Source organism: Alligator mississippiensis, chromosome 5 (genome assembly GCF_030867095.1).
Source record: "Alligator mississippiensis isolate rAllMis1 chromosome 5, rAllMis1, whole genome shotgun sequence".
NCBI lineage: Eukaryota > Metazoa > Chordata > Crocodylia > Alligatoridae > Alligator > Alligator mississippiensis.
The window spans coordinates 53,438,485-53,457,049 of record NC_081828.1 but is presented as its reverse complement, the minus strand read 5'-3'; the positions used below and the strand labels follow the sequence as shown (position 1 = coordinate 53,457,049).

The window sequence follows — 18,565 nt, the reverse complement described above, 5'->3', positions numbered from 1 at the left end:
GTGGCTGTCCCAGGCTTGTTTTTTATCTTCCATTTCTCTTTCACTGGCTTTTTGGAATAAGGGCCAAGAATTCATTTACTGACTCCTTCCTCTTTGAAACATAGCAGTCATACTGGGAAAAACCAGGCTAACAGCTGGCTATGGCACTGGACCAGTTGTCCAGTTCTCATGCAGGCAACTGTTTCCCTAGAAGCTGTGGAGATGTTTGCAAGGTGTTTGTATATACATACACACACATCCATCTGGTTGTTAATCTTACGAGCTATAATTTGAATACTGCATTATTATGAGAGCGTGCAAGTATTTCTATGTGGTATGGCAAAGAAGAGCCTGACCTCCTGAAACCTTAACTGCTGTCAGTAACTTGTGCTCACATGAATAGGCTTAGTGAAGTCAAAGGAGCTGCTGGGATGAATGAGTTATTTATAGAAGTAGGGCTCTGCTGGGCGAGGGCCCTTCTTCAGAGCAGCACTGACGCAGGAGCGTGGTGCTTGAGGCTGGTTGGAATTAATGCATTTTCCCCTTATGTTTACAATGCACTTATCCAAGCTGCCATGCCATCTGTTCTGTGCAGTTAAATGTCTGAGGATTTCTTCACTTTCAGCTGCTTTCTCTCCCTCTGAAATATGCTAAAATGGTAATGTGAGAATGTGATTTACAGACGATTTTTAAATTGTGTTGTTGGATATTTTTTAAACCAAGATGATGATTATTGATATCCACAGATGTAGATCCAAAGCAGGCATAAACTCTGTTGGACAGCCAACTCCTATTGCACTTGACTGTGAAGAATATACAATGCACATAGCTCCCTAGAAGGAGCTTAGTGATAACAATGCGGGGGTTACAGAACAGCATAGATGCCTCAGACCTGGGGAGCACTGTAGCAAACTGAAAGAGGCTGGATGGTTAGTTTGACATGGAGGTTAGTTGGATGTGGAGAAAGCCTCACTGTCTGCTCAGAGGAGGCTCTCAAGGGAACACTAAGGCAGGGGAAAGGTCCAGCCTCTGGTCATAAGAGAAGGGGTTAAAGCAGAGGAAGGAACAGAAGACCAAGGTAGAAGATGACTACCTTTGGTCCTAGCTCCTAAGATTTGCATATCTTCCAGAGTGCTCTGAAGATTACCAGTTTTTACAGTCATCTCCAGCTCCCCATAGTTGCAGTATCAGCAGTGATGGGCCAGGCAAGAATCCCTGCTCTAGCAACAGGCACACAATTAAGCTTTTCTGGACAACACTGATGGAAGCATCTAAGCCAGAGGTAGGCAGTTATTTTGGCTGGAGGGCCACTTAAGCTTTGGTGAGTTGTTGAGGGTCACACACATAAAATCTTTTAGAAGATATAATTTAACAAATTATAGATAAAAACCATTATATGCTAAACAGCTAATGTCTACTACAATATTTAAATTTTATTTCAAAAGATAACTTTTTGTCCTGATTTATGTTTTTTTGGGTAATGTCTATATAGGTGATTGCATAATAGCTCAAAATAAAGTCTTACTCTTGTATATTGTTTGAGGGGGCGGTGTGGGGTGTGTGTGGGGGGGTGGGCATGTGTGGGGGGTGCTGCCCACACGCTAGGTCCCAGGAAACAGCTGAGGCTGGGGGGAGAGAGGGAGGAAGGACAGGGGGCAAATGCAGCAGAGGTTGTCCAGGCAGTGCAGGTACAGATGCAGTTCCCTCACCCCTGCTAATCCGGACCATAGCTGCCCCCTTGGCGCTCTGCATGGTGCCAAGCCCCACTCACACCTGCCCGAAGCAGCCTGTACTCTGCTTCCACCCACTCCCGCCCTAGCAAGTATGCACAATTTCCCAGCAGGGCTGCTGTCAGTGCAGCTGCAGCAACCTGGGTACTAGAGGTGCACTGATATATCAGTGCCATATCAGATCGGCACCAATAAAAGGAAATGAACATTATTGGCTATTGGGGTTTTTGGCCATTATAGCTGATAATGTACTGATAAATGTCTTTTGGCTGGGGCCCCTGAACGCCATGTGCATATGTGCAGCCACAGCATGCATGGGGCCAGGAGCGCACCTGGGTAGTATGGAGAGCAGTACCCTGCAGGTAAGTGTGGAGGTGAAAGGGTGTGGGGGAGGAAAGGGGCATGGGGGGACAGATTGAGGCCCCCATGGTGAGGGAGGGAGTGGGGAAGGGGCAGGGGCTGGGATCACTTCCCAGCAGGTCAGTGAGAACACTAGGGCCAGGGCAGCTCGTCTAGGGGGTGTGGGAAGGAGGGGCGTAGCTCCCCACTTCTGCACACACCTCCAGGGAAGGCATGGGGGACATGTGCCCCCCCCATTTGGGTGTGGGGCAGAGGTGGGCTGCCCGCTGTGGTCTCGGGGCTCTCCATCTTGCTGCCTTTTGCCCTAGGAGTCCCACACCAGCTGCACGTCCCCTGCCCACTAGGTGACAGTGGGGACAGAGTTTGTGCCTCCTGCTACCAGATGGGCAGGGGACATGAAATGGCCAGTGCGCAGCTTCTGAGGCAAAGGCAGCAGGGTGGAGAGCCCCGAGTCTAGCAGGCAGTCCACCTCTGCCCTCGCCCTGCTCAGCACCTACAAATGTTCCCACACTTAAAAATGGTGGTGGCAGAGCTTTGACTTGATCTCTTGGACAAGCTGCCTTCAGCTCTCTCCCACTCACTGCCCTGGCCCTGGGGTCCCATTCACTGCCCTGACTGGACAGTACCTGAAGCTCCAGCCCCTGCCCCACTCCCTCCCTCACCATGGGGGCCTCAATCTACCCCTCCCATGCCCCTTCCCCCCCCCCCCCTGCACCGCTTCCCCTCCACAGATGCACCTGCAGGGTGCTGCTGTTCACACTGACTGGCTGTGCTCCTGTAAATCTGTTATTGGACCTGTATCAGGCAACATACCTGGTGAATAACTATCTGTATGGGCCAAGAAAATCTCTATCAGCGTAACCCTGCTGGGTACTGTTTAGGTTCCCCCACCTCCAGCAGCTCCTCCTTCTCCTGCGCCACTCTGGGCAGCAGGCACTGCGGGGAAGCCATAGGGACAAGTGGCCAGGGGACAGGATGCCCAGCCAGATGGGGGAAGCTGCAGCTGGGTGGCTGCTGCCCCAGTGCATGGGGCTCTAGCTCAAGCTCCTGGATGCCTTTCACCCACTCCATCCACCTAGCATGATGAGCAGCTGCCTGTGGGCAGCTGAGTGGATAGAAGATGGCTGGGAGCTGGAACCGTGCATGCTGGAACAGGAGCTCCCTGACTGCAGCTTCCCCCCAGTTGGCTGGCCATGTGTTGCCTGGCATGCATCCCCATGGCTTCCCCACACTGCCAGCTGCCCAGAGCAGCGCAGCAAGGACAGGAGGATGAGGTGCCACTGGAGACAGGGAGAGTTGAGCAGTACCCAGGTTGCAGCCGCACCAGGAGCAACTGCACAAGGAAACTGCACACGGGTTGGGGCAGGGCAGATAAGACCGTGGCATGGACTGCCCTGGGTGGGAGAAGGCAAGGCTCGGCCTCATGTGGAGCACCATGGGCTGGATACAATCAATTGGCAGGCACCTGCCCACAAGCTGAATCCAATTAGTTGGTGGGCCAGACCTGAAACAGAAGTGAACAGACATTTACCTTTGATTCAGGAAATGCAGCCACATGCCTGCAGCAGCTCAATCTAGAAGTCAGGGGGTGCTAGAGAGCATGGCTCACTGGTTGTGTGCTCATTTCCTCTTCTTGCTGCCCCAGAGGTCTCTGGGATTTGCTGACTGACAGCAGCAGGACTCTGCAGCGTTGCTTATCACTTCCTCTTCCTGCTTCCAGGTGCCTCTGGGATTTGTAGTCCACAATTGCAGCTAGCAGTAAGTTTGAGTGGGGGAATGGGTGTTTAGCCCCCCCCCTCCCTGGCTCTAGACCACATCCAGGGTTTGCCTTGGGGGGCAGTCTCCCCCTACTGCAGACTGGGCTGCAATCCTAGCCGGGCTTGTCCCCCCCACTTGTTAGCCTGGCCTCCCTGTTCCAGCTAGGGAGCAGAGGGGTGGGGCCAGGCCTGCTCTCTGGAGCAGACAGCCCAGCCCAGGGCTGGAAAGCATGCTGGGATGCTGTGATTTAACTTGAACCAGGAAGGGGTCTGGGACAGAAGTTTCATAAACCAGTTTGACCCAGATCAGTTAAGTCTGATGTTACATTCCACTAGGTTTATTTTAAACCAGTTGCAGCCATTTTGAAACTTTTTGTGCACTGAACTTCTGGTCTGTTACAGGTTTAAACCAGTTTCTGATCACTTAAACCGGTTTATGTGTAACTTCTGTCCCTAGCCCATATGTATGACTGCTTACAGCATGTTTTAATTTTAACGTTGCTTACCACTCCACAGATTTCTTATGGTCTGAGTGTAATGTAGAAATTAAAAAGGTAGTAGCTATGAAACCTATTTTAGACAGAGCTGATTCCCTCTGCCTTGATCTGCATCTTGTCATGTTCTTCAGGTTTCTTCTGTACCAATACTATCTCAGTACCATCTCAATCCAAGCAGGAAATTATCATGGGTCAGCTCCATTGAGCCTCTTGGTAAAAGGCTCTGGGACCCACTGAATTTGGAAGTGGCTTTTCCATATTAGGGTAAAAGATAAACCCCACTCCCTTCCTACAACAACCTATATGAAATTTTGCACACTAAAATGTCCTAATTTTGCTTTTAACATAGATGAGAACAATCTGGACAATCTGGATAGTCTTATCTCTCTCTCTTTTCCTTGAAACTCATTTTTCAGTTTGTTTTAAATTTGATATAAAAATAGAAGAGGCTTTAGGTTGTAAAGGATCCTCGGGGTCTCAAGTACTGTAACATATGGGCAATTTTACCAGGGGCTGATCACATTCTCAGAACAGATCAAAGAAGTTGACGCAGCTCCTAAATCTAATTTTAATAGCAAAGGCCTTTTTTTCTCCATAAACAGAGCATTTGGCCATTATGAGATAAGAATATTAAAACTTTCTTCCTCTGAGCCATTGCAAGCTGCTGTTTACAATTTGAACTAATCTGGCAGGAGGGCATATGCTATTCTTGTTGAAGTAGCCAGTATGTTCCAAATTGCTCTTGGGCTCTGGGTGCCTTAGTGTATTTATTAAAGTTCATTTAAAATGAACAGAACAAATTGGCCACAAAACTAAGCTTAGTTAATTTTACTGGTGATCAGTGCTTCTCTGCCTTTTCAGGCTGGCAACCCCTTATTCAAAATGAAAAATATTTGCATTCCTTTGCGTGTTGGAGATATAAAGAATGTTATCAGTCATACCAGTGCTAACCTTGGACAGTTTAAATTTGTGCTTTGAGAACTTGGCAGAGAAGACTTGTCTTTGAAGGGGAAGGGTGTGCAGAACCTGGGGGAGGGAGATTTTGTTTGCTTTGTTTTCCGTGCCTTGCTATTCCCCATGATTGCTATGGCATAGCCCAACCTACTGTTTATAAATAGATTTTTTGAGAGATGTTACATCACCAGATAAAAGATGGGTATCAGAATATGCCATAGGTTTCAAACCCCAGTCCAGTTGACTTTAAGGTGGGGGAACCATTTATAGCATGTGAAATGAAATATTGCAAGATCTGGGCTTGAGGGAACATAGAAAAAAGTGCAAAGTGCTGCACCTAAGGAGAAAGAATCACCAGCATGCTTACAGCCTGGGGGATGACCTTCTCGGCAGCACAGCAGTGGAAAGGGATCTTAGAGTTGCTGCTGACTCCAAGATGAACATAACTCATCAATGTGACAAAGTGATCAACAAGGCTAACTGCACTTTATCATGCATTAGCAGATGCATTACAAACAGGTCCAGGGAGGTATTGCCTCCCCTCTATGCGGCACCGGTCAGGCCGCAGTTGGAGTACTGTGTCCAGTTTTGGGTGCTGCACTTCAAGAGGGATGCGGGGAATCTTGAGAGGGTTCAGAGGAAGCCACTCATATGGTCAGAGGCCTGGATTTAAGGCCCTACAAGGAGAGACTGAGGGACCTAGATCTCTTCAGCCTTCACAAGAGAAGGCTGAGAGGTGATCTTGTGGCTGCCTATAAATTCATCAGGGGAGGGAAGCAGGGAATAGGAGATGCTCTATTTACTAGGGCACCCCCTGAAGTAACTAGGAACTATGGCCACAAATTGATGGAGAACAGATTTAGGTTGGACATTAGAAGAACTTCACAGTAAGGGTTGCCAGAATCTGGAATGGGCTTCCCAGGGAGGTGGTGCTCTCCCCTACCCTGGGGGTCTTCAAGAGGAGACTGGACAAGCACCTACCTGGTGTCGTCTGACTTCAGTGCTCTTTCCTGCCCACGGCAGGGGGTTGGACTCGATGACCTACTGAGGTCCCTTCTGGCCCTAACATCTATGAATCTATGAAAAAAGTAAGGAAGTTTGCTGCTTATTTGGCTGTTCTTTTAATTCTTCCATCTGTCCCTGATGAAAAAAAAAATCCCCTCTTCACATAAAGAGTGACAAAAAGCAGTGCTCAGAGAATACCAACTGGATCGGTTGCCTCATGAGATGTAGGTAGGTGTATGTCTAGTTTCTGGATCCCAGTTAGGTTTGGCCTGAATAAGGGTGACCACATGTCCCGGATTGGCTGGGACAGTCCCAGATTTTGTAGTCTGTGTGTGCGTGTGTGTGTGTACACTGCACTGTTCTGCCCAGCCCCACCACTCTTGGGAGCCATGGGGTTGGGTGTAGGGGGTGAGAATGAGCCATGCTGCCCTGCCCAGCTCCACTTCTGGGCTTGTGCAAAAGCAGGACTTCAGGTGCCTGGGGAGCTTTAATACTGAAAATGGAAGTGCCTAGATTTATGTGCCGACAAGGTTCCTTGGGTGAATTTGATATCTTTTATTAGACCAACCCAAATGGTTGGAGAATAGTTATTAAGCAAGCTTTCGGGTTCAAAAACCCTTCGTCAGGCTAAGGAAGCTGCAGCAGTTGGTGTGTGCTCTTCCTGGATGGAATGAAAAGTAAACAAGCCAGGGGCTGGGCTGGGCTGGGGAGTCAGTTGCCAGGCAGATTGTAATGTATCAAAAATCCAATGTCTATGTTTAGTCCCCGATCTCTAGTATCCAGCAGGTTGATGAAATGGAGCTCATAGGCTTGTCTCTGGGATGTGTTGTGTAAATTTCCCTTGAGGATCAGGACTGAGAGGTTGGAGAGAGAGTGGCCCTCCTGTGAGAAATGTGCCCCCACCAGTAATTGGGTGTTTCTGTCTTTATGTGCCTACATTCTATTGAGGTGCCTTTACGTTAAAAGTACATTTTAGATCTGGCCCAGAGTTTCTAAACCTGCTCCTTTTTCAGCAGAACAGAATGAGCAGAACTTGGCCCTCAGAGTGAATGTACAACTGCATCTATGGGGTTTGCGACCTCACTCCTGCTCTTGCTGAAGTCAATGGGAACAGGATAAACACTGCAGTTTCCTGCTGCTGTTGATTTTAGAACTGGGTTATTCTTTGCTGGATTTTGCCCTTTCTGTACCAGTGAAAGTCTCTTTTCATGAAGTTGATGGAGAGAGTCTGTTAGCAGAGAAATCCAACCAATTTGCAAGATGTATAGACACTGCAGCTCACATGAGGTGTCTGCTTTCTCCTAATAAGCTGCAGAGCAGTTAGGAGACAACATCTGCTCTGTCTCCTGATTGAAATAGAAGTTAGGAGACAGCATATTTTTCTGGAGCCATAAAGGATGCTATTAGTGATAGTTCTGGAACATCAAACAATAGCCATCATAGCTGCAGTCTACTGCAAATAGTTACTAAGCTCTAGCATCATGAATGTACTCAGACATCACTGATTCACCTTTTACTCTATGGCAGGTACACATTCTTGAAAGCCCCTGTCACAGAATTAGCAGCCTCTTTAAGTAAAAGTATATCCAATTGCTTCCTCTTTTGACAAAGCAGGTACCCTCCCCCTGGACCTGATTAGAAGGGTGTGGTGGCACCCTAAGGTAATACACGATGAAGGGAAGCAGGAAGGCAGACAACAACTCTTGTTGGCAAGAGTTTCTAGGAGGAGGCAGAGCATAGGGCTCTGGCAAGAGAAGGAATTGCCTGGAGAAGATTGAGAGCTGGGACAGCAGCAAAAGGCCTTGTTAGTAAACCTTCCTGAGCTGGAGGGGCTGCAGCTAGAGCAGGGGTGGGCAATTATTTTGGGTGGAGGGCCACTTACTGAGTTTTGGCAAGCCATTGAGGGCCACGTGACAGACCGCCAGGGGCAGATATATATTAATTTTCTAAATTTTTTAGGGGCCCCACGGGCCAGATAGGCCTGGCAGGCCGCATCTGGCCCGTGGGCCACATTTTGCCTACACCTGCGCTAGAGAGAGCAGCAGAAGGGCTGGCTCAGTGACTTCTGCACACTGCAGAGCTGGAAAGGGCTAAAAGCAAGGAAACAGCAGAAAAGGACAAGAATCGTCTGACTTCTTAGGTCAGTGAGCTGGGGCCTGAAATACCATGACAACTAAGGCGATTTTCCTAGTCACTGGGGATGACAGCTTTTCTGGCATGGGGTAGAACCTGCAGAGGTAATGTACAGTTAACCTCCCACTTTCATTTCCAGTGGGAAGATCTTGACTTTACACCCATTTTATGGAAATAGGAGACTCCTCCCTAGCTTGCTCCTGTGGCCATATGGCTGAGGACAAGTGAAACTCAGGGGCATCTGAACCCCAAGCCTCTGGGCTTGGGCCTGCATGTAGGATGCCCGCCAAATGATTTGGAAGCATCTGAAGCCCCAGGTGGGGGTAGAGGATGTTTACCAGTAGTAGGGCCACATATGGTTCTTGAATGACTCATGGATTTGGAATTGATTTGGCTGATATGGCTTGGAACATGAAAAACTTTACTTAAAAAAAAAAATGCTAAAGAGGGCTGAGAGCCACTGCTCCTTCAGAGGGGTTCTCCTCATTGCCATCTTTGAGCTGGAGAGTGGGAGCCAGAGTGCCCAGGAGAGCTGGCAGGGGGCCTGCCAGCTGACCAACCCAGAACACAAGAAAAAAACAGTTCCTATGTGGGGAGCCTGGAGGGATCCTGGTTGACAGGAGGTCTCCTATGGGAAGGGCCACAGTGGCTAGTGACCGAAGGAACTGAGAAAGAACTGGAGGCACACCCTAAAACTTTGGTGGCTTCATTATATTCCTTGTTTGGGTGGCTTACTGCTTGTATTCAGTCTCTTGTCTGCTCCTGCTCCTTTTTCACTCTGGGTATATCTACACCTACAATTAATGTGCTGCTGTTACTGCACATTAAGTTTAGTACCTCTACTATATGATGTACTAACTAAATGTGCAGTAACGGGTGCCACTGCCCAGTAGTGTTGGTGCATGGTCTTTTTGTGATGCTTAATGCACAGTAGATTAATTCTACCGCACATTAGTGTGTTACGAATGAATCCACTGTGCATTAAGCATCTCGTGTAGACACACCCCTTGTCTTCAAAAATAGGGTGCCTATTGCTGGCAGCAAGGTTGAAATAATCCATGTGTGCTTTTTTTTTTTTTTTTTTTAAATGTTCAACCTTTCCCATGAAAATGAAATGGAAGCTCTTTTGCCCACACCTTTTGGATTTAGTGATCCTGCCTAAGCAATGCACTTGAATGCTGTCCTTGATATATGTATTTTTCCAAAGCACTGGCTGTATGACATTGGATACCATGCTTCCATTGTTGTCTGCAAGATTAAATCTGAATTGGCTTGCCAAATCACTCATTTATCTTAGCTGTTCAACATATACTTAAAATATTAAAAGAAAATGCTATAGCCTATCATTGCTGTTTTGTATTTTGAATGGTCTGAAAATGATTAGTTTTGAAACTTTAAAAAATGTTTTGGTCCATTATTTGTAATTTCACTAATTCATCCCTTGGAAAAACATTATGGTTATGCTTAAATCAGGATATGCCTAAATTAAGGCTTTATTGAGTTAAAAAAAACCCAAAGAGGAAACATTTCAGAAGGTGAAATGGTATGGGAATAGAGCTCTAGTGATGGTCAGCCAAGCAAAAGTCACAACTGCCTATAGCAAGGGTGGGCAATTATTTTGGGCGGAGGGCTGCTTACCCAGTTTTGGCAGGCTGTCGAGGGCCACATAGGTAGCCCCGACCCTTGACAGGTGCCCCGCCCCCTGGTTACCATCTTGGGGCCAATGTCCCAGGGCCAGCACCAGTGGGGCCTAGAATAGGGCACAGGCTGGCAGGGGTCTGTGGAGCCAGGCTGGGCTGTACCAGCAGGGAGAGAGGGGAGCTGGCTTGGCTCCAGAGCCCCTGCTGGCTAGGACCCACTGGCACTGGCCCTGGGACACCAGTGCAGGCCCCGTGCTCCCGCTAGCTCCCGCACCTGCTCACTCCCAGTGCCCCCCAGCCCCATGGTACAGGTGGGGGACAGCGCACAGCCCCTACCCCCTGCTTTCCGGCAGAGAAGAAGCTGGTGCTGAGCATGGGGAAAAGCGGCCCCTCCCCCGTCCCATGGCTGGTGCTCCCTGCTGCGGGTGCTCGCAGCCCATGCAGGGCTGTCTGGAGCAGGCACAGGCAGCCCCATGCAGGCTGCAAGTGGCTGCAGTACAGGGTGCTGGGCACAGGGCAGGCGAGGGGCCGCTTTTACCCGCGCTCAGCACCAGTTTGTAACCCAGCCCCACTGCCAGCCTGGGCCCCACGCCAGCTCCGGGCTTGTCCGTCGGGGCTGCGCGTGGCAACAGCAGCTGCAGCCCCCCAGCTTGCCGCACCGGGCAGTGTTGTTTCTTAGAAACGGGGGTGTACACTCCAATATAGTCACTCATATAAGTGGCTATGCCAGGATTTAGTTGGAGAAAAAGCAAATAGCCTTTGGGAGGAGAAATCCATTTTTTTTTTTCTTTTGCTAGCATTAAAAAAGCTTAAGCTAATTTAAATATGCTCTTTAACCAGAATGTAGAAACTTGTGCTTTAGTCCTCGCTAACCCATGAAGTGACTTTTTTTCCCCTGGGCAGGAGACTGGGATGGTGGGAAAAGAAAAAGCAGCAGACACAAATCAGGGAGACACAAATAAAATCAATTAATTTTTCCAGGAAATTCTCTCACATTTTCACCAGGCTCCTGAAACCTTATTGCACAACCAGTGGGAAAACCTCCTTTTAAATGTAGGTATAAACACTGAGCTTCAATACCCAAGTTTAAAACTCAGTTGTGCAAAACTGAAGGAGATGATGCATTAAACCCCAATCTGAAAAGAAAAAAAACCTTTTGCAGTATCTTGTTAACTTATTTGCCAGTTTATGCCACATGGAAGGAGGTTGGTGTGATTTTTTTTTTTTTTTTTTTTTTTTTTTTTTACTACCCATTCAATAAATACCTCCAATATGGGGTTTAACTGGCTAATTTTCACCAAAAGATGAGTTCTACTAATTGCTATTAGGGTGGATACAAAACCTTAACTGATCCCAATGCAGATACATTTTTCTGACAGCCCTTTGCTCCTGCATTGCCTGGTTTTCCTGGCTTGCTCTAGAAGCACTAACCTCCAAGAACCTGGGAGACTGAGCAAGAGAACTCCAAAGCCATGAATTGTGTAGATTTTTGAGCTGCAATATTCTTCCACCTTCCTTGGATTTGGCACCTCTTAAAATGTATGTGTATGGACACTCCAGTATAATATAACTGCGCCATGAAGGCCAGAGCTGGTCTTGGCAAGTAGTCCCTGCACTTTCCATTGAACGGGTGTATCCTCTACATAGCTGCAGTGGGGAGGGGGATTGGGAGATTTTTGCTCTCTCTCCTGTGCAGGGCCTGTTTGCAGTGTGGGTCCCATGTACAAGAGGATGTAAACATCCCAGAAGATCTGCAGTTTCCTTAAAGAGAGGAAGAGAGCAGGAGATGGATTCCCTGATTTGTGAGTTGCTGCTCAGTCTGGAAGGACAGGAACTGACTGTGGAGCTCTCTCTCTCTTAGGCCCCCTCTACACATGCAGGTAAAGGCACGATGGGATCTAATGCATGATCCACACAGGCCTCTTGCCATGCCACACATCATCCCTGCCATCCCACCATGCCTTACTGCTGGTGTAGAGGGAGCCTGATCTGGGGCTGTCCGTGTGCCAGCAAGAAGCAAGCTCTTGTGGCTGAACCCCACCCCAGTTGAGGGAATCCCAGGTGTGGTGGTGCCCCCCCCCAAAACCTGGGAGAGACCATGGCAGCCATGATTCCCCAGTCCCTGGGGTTTTACACTGGCCACAGTATAGCCCTGTGGCTGGGGGCCCTGTCAGCTGATGGGGCTCTTAGCCACAGCAGAGATCCTGCTACATGTGCAAATTAAAACTTGATAGCGATTAGCTATACAGTTAGTACACATATTCAAGGTCTAACTTATAGCTGATTGGAGCTTTTTATGGCATGACTGCTACTTTACACGTGTAGCTGGTCTTTAAGAAATTGCACAATACCTATAACTTGTAGGTAGGAGAATACTAGGCACACAACTGACAAACAGAACGTTTAATTCTCAGTGCTTGTTTGAAGACTCAGGACTTTCTGCTGTGCACAGTTCAGTAGGAAATACTCTAAGGAGGTGACATTGGAGCATAAGGCCTCCCTCTGGTCCTGTGGAGAGAGGAAAGGCTTTGCATCATCCTCTGCAACTGGCTGAGACCTAACAATTGAAAAGGTAATCTGTGTGCCTGACAGTGCTCCCTTTGCCTTGCTACACTGGGGATTTCAGTTTTTGGCAGAGCTGAGCTATATTGGTGTACAAAGGCAAAGATGATCTCAGCCTCGGCTAGTCACAGTGCAACTTGTCCTGGCTACAAGCACATGGAAGCTCCAGCATTGCAAAGAACATGTTATGGAGGCTTTGTTTATCCACACAACAGGGTTGCAGTGGCATAAATCTATCAGCAGTAGGTCATTGGTAGCTGCAACAAGGGTACACAAGGCATTGCAGAAAAATCAGGCTCTCCCAAAATGTAAGTGCTTCAGAGCAGTCCACTGGCTGCAGGTTTACAGTGGGTAAGTTGTTGGAATGATTCTCTCTGGGAAATTGGACGGGAGCCTGGCACCTAGGAAAATAGTGTGCCCAAATGCAACCCTGGAGTCGGGAGGAATCCAGCAGTATTTGGCTGAAGTGCCTGGAGACTTATTTCCTTTTTATGGGGAGGGAGGCCACTGACTGGACATTAACGAGAGAGGACACTGCCACTGCCCACTGCAGACAGTTGTTTGCCAAGGCACCCGAGTTTGGAAGTACCACATCCCCCAAGAATCTTGTCTTGATTTCCCAGCACTGACCTGTCAGTATGCTCTAGTCCTGACCTGAAGCACAGAAGATGAAGTGCCTTCAGAGCAAGTTTCAGATGGACAGAGGCTGTTGATCTCACTCAAATAGGGGAAGCCTGAATGGGTTATTAGAGTGACTTTTTAAAATATCAGGAAGCTGCTGCCTGAAGGCAAAAGAAAAAAGAATATTGGGATTTGCAGTGTGACCCGGGAGGAGGAGAGCACAAAGGCCTTTGCTTAGACCATACAGTTTTGTTTGGATTGGGTTAGGATTGTAACAGATCTGAGAATCTAATAAACCCTTCAATCCATAATTTTGGTTTACCTGACACCCGGGTTGCCAGGGATACAGTCTTTCCTTAGAAACAGGACAAGCTTTAACATGTTCTCATTACTTCCTGCTGGCATTCTGCCTTGATCTAAGGTCATGTTTCCATGCACATTTATTCTTTAACCATTCTGACTCCCATGTCTACCTAACAGTCAGCTGGCTTACCCTCCTCTTCACTGACTCCTCTTCTGTGGTGCATTAGAGCGGTCCAAGTGCGGGAATCAGAAGCAATGAAATTAAATCAAGGAACAGAAAACTTAGATGGAGTATCAGGGAAGCTACCCCAATAGGAAATTTGACTGACTAGAATAACCTCCAGACTGGGACATTTAAAGTGGAACTGGAGAAAGTAGTGGAAATTACACGGAGCACATAAATGGCCCCATCATATGGGATCAGCGTGCCTTTTTTGGGTATGCAAAGTGCTCCTTGCAACCTCTCTGCAAGTATGGTGAGCTACAGTACAAAAAGATTTCAGAGGGGAATCTGTGGCAAAGCAAAGGACTGAGGCAGTATCCCCTGACTCCCAGTCTTGTGCTTTAGTTGCAGGGATATCCTTTTTCTATAGGAAGAAATCTTTATATGCTTCCCCCAAGCAGGTGATTTTTTTTAGATGTGAGCTCTGGCTAACATGTGGGTGCCAAATGCTAGGCACCCGATACCATACATTAAGTATCTAACTTTGGGCATGGACACAATGCATTTCTAGCAGCCTAATTTACATCGGTTTTGTACATCAGTGTAAATTACCTGGGGATCCAGCTCAGACAGTTGAACAGCTATCCTGGAGTGACTGCTTGCAGCAGTTGCTATTGCAGTTCCTTACAGCTACACAAGGGAACAGGCAATATACTGTTTACCTGCAGCAGGGATGTCAAACTGGTTTTGCACTCCTCCTTCCCCCACCCCTCATCCTTACTGTAGGCAAACTGTCCTTGTGGACCACTTCCAGACCTGCCTCCGGTGGTGGGGCAAGCAGTATCAGGGAACTATGGGAATTAACGGCCATTGTTCACCCCCCTGCCATGAACATGCATCCCCTCTAAGATCCCTGTGTTGGCTAGATGACATGGCTATGTAGATCCAGCTCATAGGTCATACGTTTGACAGCCTTGGCCTACAGCAAACTGTTACATGGGATAGCTGTAGACACAGCAATTGTATATATAGATTGGTGTCATCTTCCCAGTGGGTTTTCCCATGTTTCTACAAGAAATTCAGGCAACTACACTGGTAATAAGATTCATGTTGTCTGTCTGCCCCTCATTTATACCAAAGTAAATATTCCATGTGTTGAAGCCTCAAGTGTTCTTTCATTACCTTATTAAAGGTCATACCTCCCTCAGAGGTCTCCAGGGTAGCTGCTCATCTGTCTGCTCCAGCTCATTATATAGTTTACATTGGTGCACAAAAATCATTGCTATTCAGCAAATACCAGTTAATTGGCCTTATTTTCAGGCATGTAAAAGCTAATATAGAGTGGTAACTTTTAGGATCCAACTTTGATATTATCCTCTTAACTATCTGTGATTGATTGATTGGTAATGGAGTATGTTCATCCAGCAATGATTGGGAGAACAAAGAAAGTTATCACTGTATTCTGTAGTCAAGCCAGGAGTATTTTCTCCATTTTTTATTCTGCCTATGGAAGGTCGGCATGGGGCAGAATGCTGGAAGAGCCCACACAATTAGCATCCAAACTGGGTAATGAGTGGTTTCCCATCTCTTGGTGAGCACCACTTCCAGGTCAGGAGAGGAGTTGAAATTTCCCAGTCATTACCTACCCAGTTGGTTGGGTCAGGAAGATGCTAGATGCTGGCTTCTTCTGGCTGAGGCTTCCAGATGAAGCTGCAATAAAACCAAAAGAACTTTCTGTCATATTGTGGAAATCATCCTGCAGGCCCCGGCCTCTATGCAAACAACTAATAACATCTCATAACATTTCACAGCCAAGCTTTTTTTTTTATTTTTCCCCCTGAGACTAGTAAAAAGAACAACTCAAGAAAGTAATCTGAATAAAGATGCCAGCAAGAGGTAAAGAGGCTACCAAGATGCTGCTGGCAGCATCTTAATGTGATAAGAATAAGACAGTCTGATTCCTCAGGCTTTTCTTATCATGGGCACTCAGCTCCTGGGTCAGAGCATGTCAGAGCAGAAGTACTTACACTTTTGGTCTATAGAAGACTCTGCATCTTCAAGAGGTTGAGGCAGGAGCAGCTGGAGCCCTTTTAGCAGTGTAAACCTAATGATTGGAAAATCCTCTGTTGGAAAGAAAAGACACAACAATTTGGCTCAATGACTGCTCTGATAATAGGAACCTCCAGTTGAGACCCCTTTTTTCTCTACTACTGCCCAGCTTCCCCCTCACAGGTTCACAGGCTTCTTCTGCTCCTGATGTCTGAACTGGTAGACAGGACTGAGAGGAGTAAACAGTGAGAGTGGATTATCATGCTACAGTCCCTGCAGACAGGAGATATGACTGAGACGGTCATTCTTGGGCACGGAGGAAGCAACCAGCTTACAGCAATCCAGCAAGGATGCAGATAGCAAGACAGCAAGGATTCAGACCCCCACTCATATGAAAACTGTAACTTTTGTAAGTGCCCCAGCTATCTCATTTATTGTAGTATTTTAGCTGTCTCCTTGACGACCAACCAACCCTGTGTCAAAGATCTGAGGTGGACTGGGTGACATAGGGTGCACTGATAGAGATTTTTTTGGCTGATACCAATGACTGATTTTTAGTGAGCCGTATCAGCTGATACTGATCTGATTCTGACATGCAGCTGGGGAGCTCGGAGAACGGCGTGGGCTGGTAAGTCTGTTGTGGGGGAAGGGGTGTGGAAGGGGGCAGATCAAGGCCTCCCGCAATGAGGGAGGGAGTGGGGCTGGAGTGGGGCATGGGATGGAGCTGCAAGCAGCTTGTGCATAGGGTGTTGGGGGGAGCAGGGACAGCTCCCACCGGGGTGGCGCCAGGCTGTTCCTGGCAGGGACTGGACTGGGCTACACTTGGGGCGGGTGGTGGCAGTGCAGGGAGAGGGGCTATGGGGGGGGCTGCAGCCACCCCAAAATTTGCCATAGCCCCGCCATTACCTCCTCCCAGTGCTGCTGCTGCCCACCCCAAGCACAGCCCTTGACCAGCCTCCACAGAGAAGAGCCTGGCGCCACCTCCAGCCCCAGCCCACAGCTGCAGCCTGCCCTCGCCCTGCGAAGATCTCGGGGCACATGCCTCCCATGCCCTCCAGGGGTGCATGCAGTGGCAGGAGCTGCCCCCCCACCCCTGCACCAGCCACTCAGCTCTAACCCATACCCTGTCCTGGCTGTACAGCCCCTGCCCCTGCCCCAGCCCCACTCCCTCCCTCACTGCAGGGGCTTCGATCTCTCCCCACCCTCACGCCCCTTTCCTCACAACAGACTTACCAGCTGGCTCCTGGCTGCCTGTGTGCTGCACTGCGGCTGTGCACATGCACGGGGCATATATTGGCCACACCGTTGGTCACATCAGGCAAAAAAAGCCAAATGCTGATACTGTCTATATTCCTTATATCAGTGCTGATCCCATATGATAGCGTTTCCCAACTATTCCAGCCCAAGACACACACATTAATAAAAATTTTCCATGGCACACCTGTTAAGTCATTCCCCATCCTCATACCTATTGCAGTTCATTGCCATGGCAAAATTCCGCGGCACACCTGTTCATTTCTGACCGCACACTTTTGTGCCACGGTGCACTGGTTGGGAAACACTGCGATATGGGACCGATGTATCAGTGCACCTCTAATAGGAACTACTGCTTATCTTCATTTTTGTTCCAGCAGTTGAAATCAGCAAGGGCAAAGAACTGGTGACCCCCCACGGGCACACAGGTCTGGAGGATAGCAGGCAGGGCCACGGCCAGGGCCAGGCAGCCATTTTTTTGAGGGGAGTCTTATCGTGTCTTGGGTAAGGAAAGAGGTAGTACGTGAAGTTCCTCAGTCCCACATATGATCTTCCACTCATACTCAGGTATTCATATAATACTGACCTATACACAAAAACACACATACACGTGTTTTCACTATACCTGCATGCAGACCAGTCACTGTCTGCATTTGGTTGTGCATAGCCACAAAAAAACCCATTTGATTTACAAGGTGTAGAGTGAAGCACCATCTTTATGTCACATAGCAATTGTCCTTTGAGTTTTTCCCATCTGTGTAGGAGACCTAAGCATCAGAGTGAGAGTTTATTCATATATTCTTAGAGGAAAATCTACCACGGTATCCTAAATGTCTACAGTTCCAGCTCTGACACCCCTCTGCTGCTGAAAATGTGTCATGCTGAATGGCAACTTTTTGTGTGGGTGAGATCTTTGATTGGACCAGCTGCATGATTGAAATAAAGTTAGATAAGCTTTCCAGTACAAAGTAGTCCTCATCACAATTAAATCACTCAAATGCTGACTGACCCAAGAGACAAGCAGGGCAACAGTGACACCTTGTGACCAGCTGGAAGAAAAATGTAAGTCTTTGTTCTTCAGGCACGAAGAGAGGTGAGGTTGGGAAGAAGGATGAATTTGAAATGTGCACATGCAGTGTTTTTAGTCATGATGACTAGTGCAATGCTTAGCTACTTCTTTGCAATGAATATATATTTAAACATGAAGCATGATTTGGCAAATCAAGGTTCTTTCATGTGATCACATGTGCTTAGGGCTTTTCTTAACCATTTGAGTTATTAAATAAATGAAATTCTCAAAACTGTTTAATCCAGCTAGTCAATAGCCTCATTAGACAAGATTTATTATTTAAAATAGGGGTATCAAACTCCTCTGGGCCTGTGGGCTGGATCCAGAACATGAAGACAGTCCATGGACTGGATCCAGAGTTCAGAGTTGTGTCATCTGGTCTGTGGGGATCTCTTTGGGGCTGGAAATTTGGCAGGGTCAGCGTTAACTGCTGCAGCTTCCAGAGCTATAGAAGCTGCTCGTCCACCTGCCACCAGATTTCCAGCCCTG

The 18,565-nt window shown here is 47.8% G+C and overlaps 1 protein-coding gene across 1 annotated transcript in view; it reads right to left on the bottom strand.

The window, feature by feature from the left end:
• Positions 1 to 12,470: 12,470 nt before the first annotated feature.
• The window catches only part of RGSL1 (regulator of G protein signaling like 1), a 43,527-nt gene continuing 37,432 nt past the window's right edge, over positions 12,471 to 18,565 (bottom strand). The window contains exons 21-24 of the mRNA XM_059727662.1: positions 15,732 to 15,827; positions 15,351 to 15,414; positions 13,248 to 13,399; positions 12,471 to 12,563 (exon numbers count right to left, since the gene is read on the bottom strand). Of these exons, the coding sequence (XP_059583645.1) occupies positions 13,333 to 13,399; positions 15,351 to 15,414; positions 15,732 to 15,827 (227 nt within the window). The 3' untranslated portion in view covers positions 12,471 to 12,563; positions 13,248 to 13,332. The remainder of the gene's footprint in view (positions 12,564 to 13,247; positions 13,400 to 15,350; positions 15,415 to 15,731; positions 15,828 to 18,565) is intronic.